This window comes from Hyla sarda, chromosome 3 (genome assembly GCF_029499605.1).
Source record: "Hyla sarda isolate aHylSar1 chromosome 3, aHylSar1.hap1, whole genome shotgun sequence".
Classification (NCBI taxonomy): Eukaryota; Metazoa; Chordata; class Amphibia; order Anura; family Hylidae; genus Hyla; species Hyla sarda.
In genome coordinates, this window is record NC_079191.1 from 17,273,229 (window position 1) to 17,290,349 (window position 17,121).

At 42.9% G+C, this 17,121-nt stretch overlaps 1 protein-coding gene across 4 annotated transcripts in view; it reads left to right on the top strand.

The window, feature by feature from the left end:
• The window catches only part of HMBOX1 (homeobox containing 1), a 130,096-nt gene that overhangs the window by 95,468 nt on the left and 17,507 nt on the right, over positions 1 to 17,121 (top strand). For all 4 annotated transcript variants that reach the window (XM_056563822.1, XM_056563824.1, XM_056563825.1 and 1 more), the window contains exon 4: positions 15,546 to 15,631. In XM_056563822.1, the coding sequence (XP_056419797.1) occupies positions 15,546 to 15,631 (86 nt within the window). The remainder of the gene's footprint in view (positions 1 to 15,545; positions 15,632 to 17,121) is intronic.

A 17,121-nucleotide genomic window follows, 5' to 3' on the forward strand; every position in this document is an offset into this window, starting at 1 on the left:
GTAGCACAGAGGTTAAAAAATGACAAGCTCAGAGTCACATCTACAAATGCTCGTAGTTTAGGTAATAAAATCAATTAACTTGGGTCAATAATGGCATCTGAGAATGTAGATTTAGTGGCTGTTACTGAGACATGGTTTAATGAAAGTAATGACTGGGGCATATCCATACCAGGGAACTTCTTATACAGAAGAGACAGAGAAGGCAAGAAAGGAGGAGTGGCCCTATTCACAAGAAAGGTAGTAGGGAGGAATCAAGTAACTATAGGCCAGTAAGTCTGACATCAATAGTGGGGAAATTAATGGAAACCCTACTGAAGGATAGGATTGTGGAACATCTAAAATCCCATGGATTGCAAGATGAAAAACATGGGTTTACTTCAGGGAGATCATGTCAAACAAATCTTACTGATTTTTTTGACTGAGTGAGTAAAATAATAGATGGCAGAGGGGCAGCGGACATCGCATATCTCTATTTTAGTAATTCTTTTGACACTGTCCCACATAGACTTATCAATATACTACAGCGATTGAGCTTGGACTCCCATATTGTTGAGTGGATTAGACAGCAGAGGGTTGTAGTTAATGGAGAATATTCAGAGCAAGGTCTTGTTACCAGTGGGCATCTCAGGGATCTATACTGGGACCAATTTTTTTTGATATCTTCATTAGTGATATCGCAAAAGGTCTTGATGGTAAGGTGTGTCTTTTTGCTAATGACACAGATATGTAACAGGGTCGATGTTACTGGTGGGATCCACCAAATGGAAAGGGATTTAGGTAAACTAGAAGAATGGTCAGAACGCTAGACACTGAAATCTAATGTGGACAAGTGCAAGATAATGCACCTGGGGCGTAAAAACCCTTGGGCAGAATATAGATTGACTCAGCCCTGACCTCAGTATCTGAGGAGAGGGATTTAGGAGGAATTATTTCAGAAGACTTAAAGGTAGGAAGACAATGTAATAGAACAGCAGGAAACGCTAGCAGAATGCTTGGATGTATAAAGAGAGGTATAAGCAGTAGAAAGAGAGAAGTGCTCATGGATGTATAGGGAGAGGTATAAGCAGTAGAAAGAGAGAAGTGCTCATGCCGCTGTACAGAACACTGGTGAGACCTCACTTGGAGTATTGTGCGCAGTACTGGAGGCCGTATCTCAAAAAGGATATAGATACTCTAGAGAGAGTTCAGAGAAGATACTAAACTAGTACATGGATTGCAGGATAAAACCTACCATGAAAGGTTAAATGACCTGAACATGTATAGAAGAAAGAAGAGACAGAGTGGATATGATAGACACTTTTATACATAAAGGTAATCAACACGGGAAAGGAGGAGAGGAGATTTAAAAGAAGAAAAACTACCACAAGAGGACATAGTTTTAAATTACAGGGGCAAAGGTTTCTGCAGTAATATCAGGAAGTATTACTTTACTGAGAGAGTAGTGGATGCATGGAATAGCCTTCCTGCAGAAGTGGTCGCTGCAAATACAGTGAAGGAGTTAAACATCTATGGGATAGGCATAAGACTATCCTTCAGATAAGATAGGGATAAGCATAAGGCTATCCTTCATATAAGATAGGGATAAGCATAAGGGTATCCTCCATATAAGCATAAGGGTATCCTTCATATAAGATAGGGCCAGGGACTATTCATAGTATTCAGATTATTGGGCAGACTAGATGGGCCAAATGGTTCTTATCTGCCGACACAGTCTATGTAGGTATTGGGCATGTTGGATTTTAACACCTTGATACTTTTGTTTTCCCTAGAGACAAGCTGCAAACAGAGTCTGGCAGCGACTCTTTATCCACTGCTCATTGAAAACACATGCACACTCAGCCGAGCATGCATGTGTATGGGTGGGGGAGCAAAGAAGTGAGACTTGGTCATCAAAATCTTAGTTTAGTGCAAATTTTTTTTGCGCTTAATAACAAGAACCCTACATGTTAGGTATCCACAGGTCAATAATAACCTGGAGAATTAATGTATGTGGTTATTTAGTTTAAGAGAATAGTATACAAAATAAATAAATTAATTAAAATAAATACATTCAAATTAAATAAATTAAAAATAAATACATTTAAATAAAAAAAAAAATAGATAAATTAAAGAAAAGAAAATTGCTTTTCTTTGACTGTGATCCAAAGATTATATAAATTACATAGAACTTTTCCAAGGACGCCCAAACAGTGCCAAAAGACCATTTCCGCCACAAAGTTAACTAAATGCGAAGTAAAATAAATAAATAAATAAAATTAAAATAAATTGTGCATCATTCAGAGCGAATCACGTTTGGGTGACTTTCCCCTTTAAATTATCAGGGATCCGAAATACGCCTGTGACTGAGCTGATGACATTGTAACGCAGTGTGCGGCGCTGGCTTTATAGATCCATTCGCTAAACAAATAAAGATTTCGCTCACGAAAGCCGTAATTGGTTGAGAAATTTCTCATTTCTTTCTTTTTTTATTTTAATTAGAAAACAGATTAAAATTCAGTAGTGGCCTTTACTTGCAGCTGTATATAATTTTCATTGTTTAATTAAGTGCTCTCGCTTCCCTAACTCACGGATTCGCCGCGCTCAGTGCAGGGCATGATGGCGCGCCGGTTACTCCGGACACCTCTGTCTGCGTTCGGCAGCGCAGAGGAGATCGGTGCTTTTCTGAGAGCCGTAATTAATAGGACATAATTACAGGGCTTTAAATAATTCACACCAGCGGTAAAGCTGCTTACTATGGATTGAAATACGGCGTGAAACGTGTTTGTCGTACGGTAATTGTTTAAGGGTACGAAAGCTAAATCTGAACTAAATTACAATTGGATTCATGTTTGTAGTATATTTTATCTGTGTAGATGTACTAAATAAATCTGATTATCAGTGCAGGGTGAATAGTGTAGTCGTATCTGATGTGACTCCATCTTTTGCAAAACTGCAACTCCCAGCATGCCCAGACAGCCAACGGCTGGGAGTTGTAGTTTTGCAACTGCTGGAGGTCCACAGTTTTGAGAACACTAATATAGCATAACTTAGCATAACAAATATATTGAGAAAAATCTGATTATTAATGCAGACTGAGATGGTAAAATATATAGTATATGGACTGTCCCACGCTGTCCCATATAGATCCCTCTAATTTAAAGGGGTACTCCAGTGGATTTTTTTTTTTAATCAACTGGTGATTTGTAAATTACTTCTATTAAAAAAATCTTAATCCTTCCATTACTTATTAGTTGCTGAATACTAGGGATCGACCGATATCGTTTTTTTAGGGCCGATACCGATATGGATAATCGGTGGAGGTTAGGGCCGATAGGCGATAACTTATACCGATATTCCAGTATAAGTTATCGGCTATTTATCCCCCCTCGACACCGCTGCAGGTCATTGATTTAAAGCGGGCGCTTTAAATCAATGCACTGCAGTGGCTTTTGCGGTGCCATAGGCCGCCGCCGCCACCACCTGCTTCTCTCCCCTATCTGTCAGGGTAGTCCGTGCCATCCTTCCTTCCTTCCTTCCTGTAGTGTCCGGCGGCATTCCGGGTGGAGGGTGAACCGGTACGGGCTGTCCTTCTTCTCCGGCGGTCCTCTTCCCCACTCCGGGCAGGCTCCGGCCTAGTAACGCTGCATAGACGCGGCTGTGCAGCGACGCACCTGACGTCACGGCGTAGCGGCGTCTATGCAGCATACTAGGCTGGAGCCTGCCCGGAGTGGAGAAGAGGACCCCCGGAGAAGGACAGCCCGGACCGGTGCACCCTCCACCCGGAATGGTGCCGGACACTACAGGAAGGAAGGATGGATGGCCCGGACCACCCCCATTACAGGTAAGTTTATTTATTTATTTATTTTTTATTGACTCGGAGGGTGGGGGAGGGGCCCGACCGGTATAGCGGTATGGGCAAAAATCCATACCGGTATACCGCCCAGCACTACGGTGGGGGGTGCGACGCGGGGGGGGGGCAGTCGCGGTGCGGCGGGGGGGGGGGGGGGTTGGGGCATTATCGGCTTATCGGCAAGGTAATTGCCGATATCGATAATGCCCAAAATCGTGATTATCGGCCGATAATATCGGCCATACCGATAATCGGACGATCCCTACTGAATACTACAGAGGAAAGTCTTTTCTTTTTGGAACACAGTGCTGCTCTCTGCTGACATTACGAGCACAGTGCTCTCTGCTGACATCGCTGCCCATTTTAAGAACTGTCCAGAGTAGGAGAAAATCCACATAGAAAACATATGCTGCTCTGGACAGTTCCTAAAAGGGACAGAGATGTCAGCAGAGAGCACTGTGCTCGTGATGTCAGCAGAGAGCTCTGTGTTCCAAAAAGAAAATAATTTCCTCTGTAGTATTCAGGAGCTAATAAGTACTGGAAGGATTACGTTTTTTAATAGAAGTCATTTACAAATCTGTTTAAAGGGGTACTCCTGTGGAAAACTTTTTTTTTTATCAACTGGTGCCAGAAAGTTAAACAGAATTGTAAATGACTTCTAATAAAAAAAAAAATTCTTAATCCTTCCAGTACTTAATACCTGCTGAATACTACAGAGGACATTCTTTTCTTTTTGGAACACAGAGCTCTCTGCTGACATCACTGTCCAGAGCAGCATATGTTTTCTATGGGAATTTTCTCCTACTCTGGGCAGTTCTTAAAATGGACAGAGGTGTCAGCAGAGAGCACTGTGCTTGTGATGTCAGCAGAGAGCTCTGTGTTCATGATGTCAGCAGAGAGCTTTGTGTTCCGAAAAGAATTTCCTCTGTAGTGTTCAGCAGCTAATAAGTACTGGAAGTATTAAGATTTTTTAATAGAAGTAATTTAAAAAGCTGTTTAACTTTCTGGCACCAGGGGTCGGACCCCCTGCGATTAGCTACTTTTCCCCTGTCCTGTAGTTAGGGTATGAGTTATTTTTTGACAAAGTACTCCTTTAATTTGCCCCGTATACGGTTTTCCCACCGGACCTGAAACCTTGGTATACCACGGTTTTAGGTCTGGTTAGAGAACCGTATACGGGGCAAAAATGAGCCGACCACAGTCGGCGTTGGACTCCAGTTGGCTCATTGAAATGAATGGGGTTCTGTCCGGAAGCGGACGATTTTTGCTCCTCCCGACCGGATCCGGCACCCGTACACTACAAACGTAGTGTGAACCGGCCCTTAATAAATACTAAATAGGTAGAACAGTATGTAACCCCATTAGGTGAATAGGGCCCCTGATAAGTAAGTCCGCCCCATTAAAGGAATACTGCAGTGCAAAATAACTTATCTCCAATCGAAAGATAGGGGATAAGTTATAGATTGCGATTGGGTCTGACCGCTGGGACGCCAACGCTCCCCCTCCCCCCCATGTATTCTATAGAGATACATGGATGGGGGCATTTCAGCCACTGTATCATGCTGGGGATAACTCAAAATAAATAAAGGGAACACTAAGATAACACATCCTAGATCTGAATGAATGAACTAATCGTATCAAATATTTTCGTCTTTACATAGTTGAATGTGACAACAAAATCATCACAAAAATTATCAATGGAAATCAAATGTATCAACCCATGGAGGTCTGGATATGGAGTCACACTCAAAATCACAGTGGAAAAACCCACTACAGGCTGATCCAACTTTATGTAATGTCCTTAACCCCTTAAGGACCACGGGTTTTTCCGTTTTTGCACTTTCGTTTGTTCCTCCTCACCTTTTAAAAATCATAACCCTTTCAATTTTGCACCTCAAAATCCATATTATGGCTTATTTGTTGCGCCACCAATTCTACTTTGTAATGACATCAGTCATTTTACCCAAAAATCTACGGCGAAACGGAAAAAAAAAAATCATTGTGTGACGAAATTGAAGAAAAAACACTATTTTGTAACTTTTGGGGGCTTCCGTTTCTACGCAGTGCATATTTCGGTAAAAATGACAACTTATCTTCTGTAGGTCCATACGATTAAAATGATACCCTACTTATATAGGTTTGATTTTGTCGTACTTCCGTAAAAAATCATAACTACATGCAGAAAAATTTATACGTTTAAAATTGTCATCGTCTGACCCCTATAACGTTTTTATTTTACCACATATGGGGCGGCATTAGGGCTAATTTTTGCGCCGTGATCTGAAGTTTTTAGCGGTACCATTTTTGTATTGGTCAGACTTTTTGATTGCTTTTTATTTATTTTTTCAGGATATAAAAAGCGACCAAAAATACGTTATTTTGGACTTTGGAATTTTTTTGTGCGTACGCCATTGACCGTGCGCTTTAAATAATGATATATTTTTATAGTTCGGACATTTACGCACGTGGCGATACCAGATATGTTTATATTTATTTTTATTTACATGGTGTTTTTTTTTTTTTTTTTTTTTTTTTATGGGAAAAGGGGGGTGATTTGAACTTTTATTAAGGAAAGGGTTAAATCACATTTATTAACTTTTTTTTACACTTTTTTTTTGCAGTGTTATAGGTCCCATAGGGACCTATAACACTGCACACACTGATCTTATACCCTGTTCACTGCAAAGCCATAGCTTTGCGGTGATCAGGGTTATCGGCGGTCGATTGCTCAAGCCTGAATCTCATTTTCACTGCGGTGGTCGCGATCAGCCTCGCTGAGCAGCCGGACAGCTTTCACTTTCGACGCGGCGTTCAACTTTGAACGCCGCGTCTAAAGAGTTAATAGCGCGCTGCACCGCGATCAGTGCTGCGCGCTATTAGCCATGGGTCCCGGCATCAGATACATGCCGGAACCGACCCGATATGACGCTGGGTCACCGCGTGACCCCGCGTTATATCGCGGGAGCCGGCCAAGGATGTAAATATACGTCCTTGGTCGTTAAGGGGTTAAAATAAGTCACAATGAGGCTCAGTAGTGTGTGTGTGTGGCCATATGACCTCCCTACAATGCCTGGGCATGATCCTGATGAGGTGGAGGATGGTCTCCTGAGGGATGTCCTCCCAGACCTGGACTAAAGCATCCGCCAACTCCTGGACAGTCTGTGGTGGATGGAGCGAGACCCAGTCCCAGATGTGCTTAATCGGATTCAGGGGAACGGGCGGCCAGTCCATAGCATCAATGCCTTCCTCTTGCAGGAACGGCCACATGAGGTCTAGCATTGTCTTGTATTAGGAGGAACCCCGGGCCAACCGCACCAGCATATGGTCTCACAAGGGGTCTGAGGATCTCATCTCGGTACCTAATGGCAGTCAGGCTACCTCTGGCAAGCACATGGAGGGCTGTGTGGCCCCCCAAAAGAAATGCCACCCCACACGATTACTGACCCACCGTCAAACCGGTCATGCTGGAGGATGTTGCAGGCAGCATAACTTTCTCCACAGCGTCTCCAGTTTCTGTCACGTCTGTCACATGTGCTCAGTGTGAACCTGCTTTCATCTGTGAAGAGCACAGGGCGCCAGTGTTGAATTTGCCAATCTTGGTGTTCTCTGGCAAATGCCAAACGTCCTGCACGGTGTTGGGCTGTAAGCACAGCTCCCACCTGTGCACGTCGGGCCCTCATACCACCCTCATGGAGTCTGTTTCTGACCGTTTGAGTGGACACATGCACATTTGTGGCCTGCTGGAGGTCATTTTGCAGGACTCTGGCAGTGCTCCTCCTGCTCCTCCTTGCACAAAGGCGGAGGTAGCGGTCCTGCTGCTGGGTTGTTGCCCTCCTACGGTCTCCTCCATGTCTCCTGATGTACTGGCCTGTCTCCTGTTAGCGCCTCCATGCTCTGGACACTACGCTGACAGACACAGCAAACCTTCTTGCCACAGCTCGCATTGATGTGCCATCCAGGATGAGCTGCACTACCTGAGCTACTTGTGTGGGTTGTAGACTCCATCTCATGCTATCACTAGAGTGAAACCACAGCCAGCATTCAAAAGTGACCAAAACATCAACCAGGAAGCATAGGAACTGAGAAGTGGTCTGTGGTCACCACCTGCAGATCCACTCCTTTATTGGGGGTGACTTACTAATTGCCTATAATTTCCACCTGTTGTCTTTTCCATGTGAAATTGATTGTCAATCAGTGTTCTTCCTGAGTGGACAGTGGGATCTCACACAAGTGTCAGTGACTTGGAGTTACATTGTGTTGTGTAAGTGTTCACTTTATTTTTTTGAGCAGTGTAACTTGCACTACAGTATTCCTTTAGGTAGGTAGTCCCCCCCCCCCCCTTTCAGGTAGGTATGTCCCTCTATCAGAAAGGGCCACCTGTGCCACTATATTCTCTCCCCCCATGCTCCCTGTGCCATTATACCCCCTCTGATGCCTCCTGTATTGTTATATTTCATAAATCCATAAATCATGGATCCCTCCTGCCTTGTATCAGCGGGTCAGGCTGGTGGGGGTGTAATGGTGGGGGAGGACATTTTCTGGGCACTTTGGGCCCCTTAGTACCAATTGATCCTGGTATAAACCCCACAGTCTACCTGAGTATTGTTACTGACCATGTCCATCCCTTTATGACCACGCCGCCGGAGCCAGAAGTAGTGCGGACCCCGGGAACAGGTAATTATAAAACCGGGGATGGGAAGGCAATGATTTTAACTGGATTGTTCATATGATGTGATTTACCAATTACAATATTAATCAGAGTTTAAAGGGGTACTCCGCTGCTCAGTGTTTGGAACAAAGTGTTCTGAACGCTGGAGCCGGCTCCGGGAGCTCGTGACGTCATAGCCCCACCCATCATGATGTCATGGCCCGCCCCCTCAATGCAAGTCTATGGGAGGGGGCGTGACAGCGTCACGCCCCCTCCCATAGCCTTGCATTGAGGGGGTGGGTGTGATGTCATGAGGGGGGCGGGGCTATGATGTCACAAGCTTCCAGCTCCAGCATTCGGAACAGTTTGTTCCAAACGCTGAGCAGCAGAGTACCCCTTTAAGAAGGGGAAACCCCCTACCCAATTATTGGGGCATCCCAGCATTGTATCTCAGGGATACATTGTATACATGGCAACCGCAAGACTTTATTAATCAGATTTTTAGATGGACTGCCTCCATAGCTGTATTTTTAAGACCCCCTATGCCCAAATCCATAACATGTTATTGGGATTTTAAAGTATTAAAGGGGTACTCCACTGGGAAAATATTTTTTTTAAATCAACTGGTGCCAGAAAGTTAAACAGATTTGTAAATGAATTCTATTAAAAAACAAAATTATTGGCACCATTTCAAAATAGTGGAAAAATAAGATTGTTTCAAGCATGTGATGCTCCTTTAAACTCACCTGGGGCAAGTAACAGGTGTGGGTAATATAAAAATCACACCTGAAAGCAGAAAAACAGGAGAGAAGTTCACTTAGTCTTTGCATTGTGTCTGTGTGTCCCACACTAAGCATGGACAACAGAAAGAGGAGAAGAGAACTGTCTGAGGACTTGAGAAGCAAAATGGTGGAAAAATATCAACAATCTCAAGGTTACAAGTCCATCTCCAGAGATCTAGATTTGCCTTTGTCCACAGTGCGCAACATTATCAAGAAGTTTACAACCCATGGCACTGTAGCTAATCTACCTGGGCGTGGACGGAAGAGAAAAATTGATGAAAGGTGTCAACGCAGGGTAGTCTGGATGGTGGATAAGCAGCCCCAAACAAGTTCCAAAGATATTCAAGCTGTCCTGCAGGCTCAGAGAGCATCAGTGTCAACGTGAACTATCTGTCAACATTTAAATGAAATGAAATGCTATGGAGGAGACCCAGGAGGACCCCACTATGGAGGAGACCCAGGAGGACCCCACTATGGAGGAGACCCAGGAGGACCCCACTATGGAGGAGACCCAGGAGGACCCCACTATGGAGGAGACCCAGGAGGACCCCACTATGGAGGAGACCCAGGAGGACCCCAATATGGACGAGACCCAGGAGGACCCCACTGCTGACACAGAGACATAAAAAAGCAAGACTACATTTTGCCAAAATGAAGTTGAGTAAGCCAAAATCCTTCTCTGAAAACATCTTGTGGACAGATGAGACCAAGATAGAGCTTTTTGGTAAAGCACATCATTCTACTGTTTACCGAAAACGGAATGAGGCCTACAAAGAAAAGAACACAGTACCTACAGTGATATATGGTGGAGGTCAGTGATGTTTTGGGTTGTTTTGCTGCCTCTGGCACTCGGGGCCTTGAATGTGTACAAGACATCATGAAATCTGAGGATTACCAACGGATTTTGGGTCGCACTGTACAGCCCAGTGTCAGAAAGCTGGGTTTGCGTCCGAGATCTTGGGTCTTCCAGCAGGACAATGACCCCAAACATACGTCAAAAAAAACCCAGAAATGGATGACAAACAAAGTGCTGGAGAGTTCTGAAGTGGCAGCAATGAGTCCAGATCTAAATCCCATTGATCACCTGTGGAGAGATCCTAAAATTACTGTTGGGAAAAGGCGCCTTCCAATAAGAGACCTGGAGCAGTTTGTAAAGGAAGAGCGGTCCAACATTCCGGCTGAGAGGTGTAAGAAGCTTATTGATGGTTATAGGAAGACACTGATTTCAGTTATTTTTTCCAAAGAGTGTGCAACCAAAAATTAAGTTAAGGGTGCCAATAATTTTGTCCGGACCATTTTTGGAGTTTGGTGACATTATGTCCAATTTGCTTTTTTCCTCCATTTTTTTATTTAGTTCCAATACACACAAAGGGAATAAACATGTGTATAGCAAAACATGTGTTAATGCAATCCTTTTCTGTGAGAAATACGTAATTTTCTAGAAAAATTTCTGGGGTGCCAAGACTTTTTTTTTTTAACTTTATTTATAATTTCAAAATAAGTACAAAAAAGCTTCGAGAGTAGAAGCCAAATACAGAGATGGTAACAAAAAACAAAAACAGTAGAACACAACAGTCCCAAAGCAACAGCACGCTAAAGTATAAGATCCAGTGCTAGACAAGAAAGCAATAATCATAATAATAGTGGTCGGCCACGAATAGTGTAAAATCTTAGTGGTAGAGAGACTATCAGGTCAGTGAGACCGGGAAGACGTCCCTTCAATTGAGGCGCCAACAGCCTGCAGCCAATGTTCCAGTAAGGCAATTCGACCCCTAGCACCACAGCGTTTAGCTATCATAGTTTCAAGGGTGAGGTTATGGTGAACCACAGCCACAATGGCAGGAAGACCCGGCACGTCAGTGGATTTCCAGTTACGGGCAATAGAGGTCCGCGTTACTGTAAGAATATGGTACATTATAAGAGATTACTTTATTGGAACCTGCTCTAAGGTCAAGAATAAAAGGGCCACCTCTGGACCCCAAGGGAACGGGCAGTCCAGAAGGGTGTCCAAGAAGCTCTTAATTCTAGTCCACAAGGGACGTATTTTCCCGCAGGTCCACCATATGTGCAAAAGCGATCCAGGCTCCGAGGAGCACCTCCAGCACACTGGAGAAACTGCAGGGTACAATTTGGAAAGGCGCATCGGTGTGTAGTACCACCGATACAGTAGCTTCCTAGAAGCCTCAAGGTGAGTAGCACATCTAGAGTGTCTTTTGTGCAGATCAAAAACAAAGCTCCATTGCTCCGCAGAGAGAGAGCGTGCCAGGTCCTCCTCCCACCTAGTCTGAAAACCAAATCTGTCGGGGGTGTCAATAGTAAGTAATGCAGAATAGGTGACGGATATACCTCTTGTAGCAGATTGTGAGTTAAAAAATAGCGTTTCGTAGGAGGTGTGAGGCAAAGAATCAGGCCATTTAAGGGCGTGCAAAAAATGTCTTATGCATAGATACTTGTAAAAGTCCTTATGTGATAGTGAATAGGTAGACACTATGTCAGAGTAAGTCCTAATACCATCCGGTGTCCATATGTCACCCACTGTTCGGACACCCGCCGAGATCCAGGGTTCAAGGTCAATGTCCAGCAAGTGGACCCCAATCGCTCTGAGGTATGTCTACCAATCTGTTGGGGCACAGCGTCCGGACCCCAGTTGATATACTCCACAACCTCACGGCAGCTGCAATAGTAGAGTAGGGGGAAGAGAAAACAGAGGAGGGAGAAAAACGAAGAGACGTGCCAAAAGACTTTTTACTTGTTTTAAACCCATAATATTATTCAAATTTTTAGCTGGATTGCCTCTATAGCTGTAGTTTTAAAACCCCTGCCCCCAAATCCATAAGTTATTGGGATATTCAAGCGTTGTATGTCATAGATACATTGTATACGTAGCAACCATAGTCATTTTTTATTTGTGTTAAACTTGTAGTAATAATCAGATTTTTAGGTGGACGGCCTCAATAACTGTAGTTCTGAAAGCCTCTACCCCAAAAAGCCCTTAAAGGGGTTCTCCGGTGGAAAACCTTTTTTTTTTTTTTTTTTTTTTTAATCAACTGGTGCCAGAAAGTTAAACAGATTAGTAAATTATTTCTATTAAAAAATCTTTACCCTTCCAATACTTTTTAGCAGCTTTATGCTACCAATGAAATTCTGTTCTTTTTTCATTTCCCTTCTTATTTGACCACAGTGCTCTCTGCTGTCACCTCTGTCCGTGTCAGGAACTGTCCAGAGCAGCATAGGTTTGCTATGGGGATTTTCTCCTGCTCTGGACAGTTCCTGATACGGGCATCAGGTGTCAGCAGAGAGCACTGTGGACAAGACAAAAAAGAAATTCAAAAAGAAAAGAATTTCCTCTGTAGCATGCAGCTGCTAAAAAGTACTGGAAGGGTAAAGATTTTTTAATAGAAGTCATTTACAAATCTGTTAAACTTTTTGGCACCAGTTGATTTAAAAATAAAGTTTTTCACCGGAGTACCCCTTTAAAGGGTTACGTCACCCCTAGACATTTTATCCCCTATCCAAAGGATTGGAGATAAGATGTCTGATTGCTGAGGACCCCGCAATCTCTGTGCAGCCCCCGACATTCGTTTAGAGCGCTGGGTGGTGGCGGTCTTGACATTACGACCACGCACCTTTGTGACATCACTGCCACGCCCCCATGTGTCGTTATGCCCTCTCAATGCAAGTCTATGGGAGGGGGCGTGGCGTTCGCCACGCCCCCTCCCATAGACCTGCATTGAGGGGGCGTGGCGTGACGTCATAGCCCTCCGCTCTAAGCATGCGTAACAAAATTTCCCAAATGCTCGGGCAGCGGAGTACCCCTTTAAATAAAAAAAAAAGTTATTAGTTTTTCCTGCAGTGGTTCCCTACACTTGTAAGACTCTATAACGCAGAAGTTTTTCGTTTCCTCACCCTACACCTCCAGAACAATTTACCGATGCGCATATGTGTCTTTTTAACGCCGCAGCCCCCCACCCCACCCCCCCAACCATCTTATTTTATGATCAGGTTTTATGTCTGAAGTAGGAGATTTATGCTTCCCCTCAGTAATGAAACTTTCCACATGCCATATGGCACTCACACACCTTCCTGAGAATTACCCTCATCCATCCTGGTGTTATGACACTCCTGATCAGATATGACACTCATTAAAAGCATTGCCAGCCAGCCAGCTACTTTATGACATGTCACCCGCACTAGTCTGGCCCCTGGCTCTATACTGCGTCTCCTCTCCGTTTTATTAACACTTTCCCATCACATCCATCACTGTCGGCCCCGATTCCCGTACTCATGTAGGTGCTTAGGAGGGGAAAAAAAATAAATAAAAATGGGGGATCATCTCCGGGACTTTGGATGAATTCCGGTATGTGAAAGCCGAGGGTGGATCTATTATATTGTAACCAGAAATGCCAGCCCCGGGGTGCCAGCCGCCATGTCTCATGGTGGCTGGAGTAGTTATTTGCGGCCTTTTTTATTTCAAGTCCTTAGGTGATTAATTGTATTTATGCAGTTCGTGGCGCAGAAGTTTGTGGGTTCCTCAGGCAACAAAGTATTCATCTCCTTCTGTGTAATGTATCTTATCAGAGCAAAAGGGGGTGATAGAACCTGGGAGGAGAACTACAAGTGTGACCATCACTGCTCAAGAATCAAGGCATATAATGTATGTACACAGTGACCTCACCAGAAGAATAGTGAGTACAGCTCTGGGGTATAATACAGTATATAACTCAGGATCAGTACAGGATAAGTAATGTAATGTGTGTACACAGTGACCTCACCAGCAGAATAGTGAGTACAGCTCTGGAGTATAATACAGGATATATCTCAGGATCAGTACAGGATAAGTAATGTAATGTATGTACACAGTGACCTCACCAGCAGAATAGTGAGTGCAGCTCTGCAGTATAATACAGGATATAACTCAGGATCAGTACAGGATAAGTAATGTAATGTATGTACATAGTGACCTCACCAGAAGAATAGTGAGTACAGCTCTGGGGTATAATACAGTATATAACTCAGGATCAGTACAGGATAAGTAATGTAATGTGTGTACACAGTGACCTCACCAGCAGAATAGTGAGTACAGCTCTGGAGTATAATACAGGATATATCTCAGGATCAGTACAGGATAAGTAATGTAATGTATGTACACAGTGACCTCACCAGCAGAATAGTGAGTGCAGCTCTGCAGTATAATACAGGATATAACTCAGGATCAGTACAGGATAAGTAATGTAATGTATGTTCACAGTGATCTCACCAGCAGAATAGTGAGTACAGCTCTGGGGTATAATACAGGATATAACTCAGGATCAGTACAGGATAAGTAATGTAATGTATGTACACAGTGACCTCACCAGCAGAATAGTGAGTACAGCTCTGGAGTATAATACAGGATATAACTCAGGATCAGTACAGGATAAGTAATGTAATGTATATACACAGTGATCTCACCAGCAGAATAGTGAGTACAGCTCTGGGGTATAATACAGGATATAACTCAGGATCAGTACAGGATAAGTAATGTAATGTATGTACACAGTGACCTCACCAGCAGAATAGTGAGTACAGCTCTGGGGTATAATACAGGATATAACTCAGGATCAGTAAAGGATAAGTAATGTAATGTATGTACACAGTGACCTCACCAGCAGAATAGTGAGTACAGCTCTGGGGTATAATACAGGATATAACTCAGGATCAGTACAGGATAAGTAATGTAATGTATGTACACAGTGACCTCACCAGCAGAATAGTGAGTGCAGCTCTAGTCAAGTATCAGTGAAGCGTACAGTGTGTACGGGTTTCCAGCATATGTGTTGGATTAAGAGAATTTCCCCTTTTTTACATTTTGTTTTCCTTAAAATCGTTTTCATATGTTAGATACACGGTCTTGGATCGGGTACAGACTTTTGACTTCGTTCTTCATCTTGGAGCGGAGTAAATTCGTGCGCTGACAGCAGAGAATTTACTAGAATATAATATACATTTAGGATTCCAAAATAAAAGTTTTAACCAATCGTCATGATCACAACCACAGGAGGATTTAACTGTAGGTCAAGAGGATTATAGCTTCAGTATTGTGATACTATAAGACAGTGTTTCCCAACCAACGTTCCTCCCGCTGTTGCAAAACTACAACTCCCAGCATGCCCGGACAGCCAACGGCTGTCCGGGCATGCTGGGAGTTGTAGTTTTGCAACAGCTGGAGGCACACTGTTTAAAAATCACTGCTATAAGAGGGTAAATGGCAGCCCAATTCTAATGACCCGTGTGTATGTTCTGACAGGAGGGACAGTAGCGTCATCAAAGAAGAAATAAAGGCTTTCCTGGCGAACCGGAGAATATCGCAAGCGGTGGTTGCACAAGTGACAGGTGAGAACGCAGATTTATGAACAGTACTGTAAGATCATATCATCTCCTTTAAAGGGGGGTACTCCAGTAAAAAAACATGTTTTTATTTTCGTATCAACTGGCTCCAGAAAGTTAAACAGATTTGTAAATTATATATAGAAAAATATTGCCCGGACCTTCCAAGGTAGTGTGGTTGATTAAATAGACAATAGATAACTGGGTCGTACTCCAATAATAATTCAATGGTTATTTATTTAAATAAAATGTATAGTGCATTACTCCTCACAGGGCCCTTGTGAGGAAAAAACACAAATAATAAATGTACAAGATTAAACCATCTTAAAATGTAAAAATATTAAAAAGTATCACTGGCATATGTATATCAAATTGGATACTTTGTTACCGGTCCTGGATGGTGTAGCTACAGACAGAGCTACACCATCCAGGACCGGTAACAAAGTATCCAATTTGATATAGAATTGCCACACAAAAGGACATTTATACTGCATCTTCACAATACCGTAAAGACATTATATGAATTTGTCTACATAGAGCTATTTTATATGCCAGTGATACTTTTTAATATTTTTACATTTTAAGATGGTTTAATCTTGTACATTTATTATTTGTGTTTTTTCCTCACAAGGGCCCTGTGAGGAGTAATGCACTATACATTTTAAATAAATAACCATTGAATTATTATTGGAGTACGACCCAGTTATCTATTGTCTATTTAATCAATCACACTACCTTGGAAGGTCCGGGCAATATTTTTCCATATATATTTCGCTATTTTTTGCAGCTGTGGTATAGTTGCATGCCCTGTTGACCTCAGGTAGGGTTTACATATCAATTGTGAGCTGCACTTGCACCTTTTTTTACTTTTCTTTAGATTTGTAAATTACCTCTATTAAAAAAAAAAAAAAAAAAAAAATCTTACTCCTTCCAGTACTTATCAGCTGCTGAAGTTGAGTTGATCTTTTCTTCCTGACCACAGTGCTCTCTGCTGACACCTCTTTCTCAGGAACTGTCCAGAGCAGGAGAGGTTTGCTATGGGGATTTGCTCCTACTCTGGACAGTTCCTGAGACAGACAGACAGGTGTCAGCAGAGAGCACTGTTGTCAGACCGAAAAGATCAACTCAACTTCAGCAGCTGATAAGTACTGGAAGGATTAAGATTTTTTTAATTAACAGATTTGTAAATTATTTCTATTAAAAAAAAAAAATTCTTAATCCTTCCAGTACTTATCAGCTGCTGAAGTTAAGGTGTTCTTTTCTGTCTGACAACAGTGCTCTCTGCTGACACCTCTGTCTCAGGAACTGTCCAGAGTAGGAGCAAATCCCCATAGCAAACCTTTCCTGCTCTGGACAGTTCCTGAGACAGAGGTGTCAGCAGAGAGCACTGTGGTCAGGCAGAAAAGATCAACTCAACTTCAGCAGCTGATAAGTACTGGAAGGATTAAGATTTTTTAAATAAATGTAACTTACAAATCTGTTTAACTTTCTGGAGC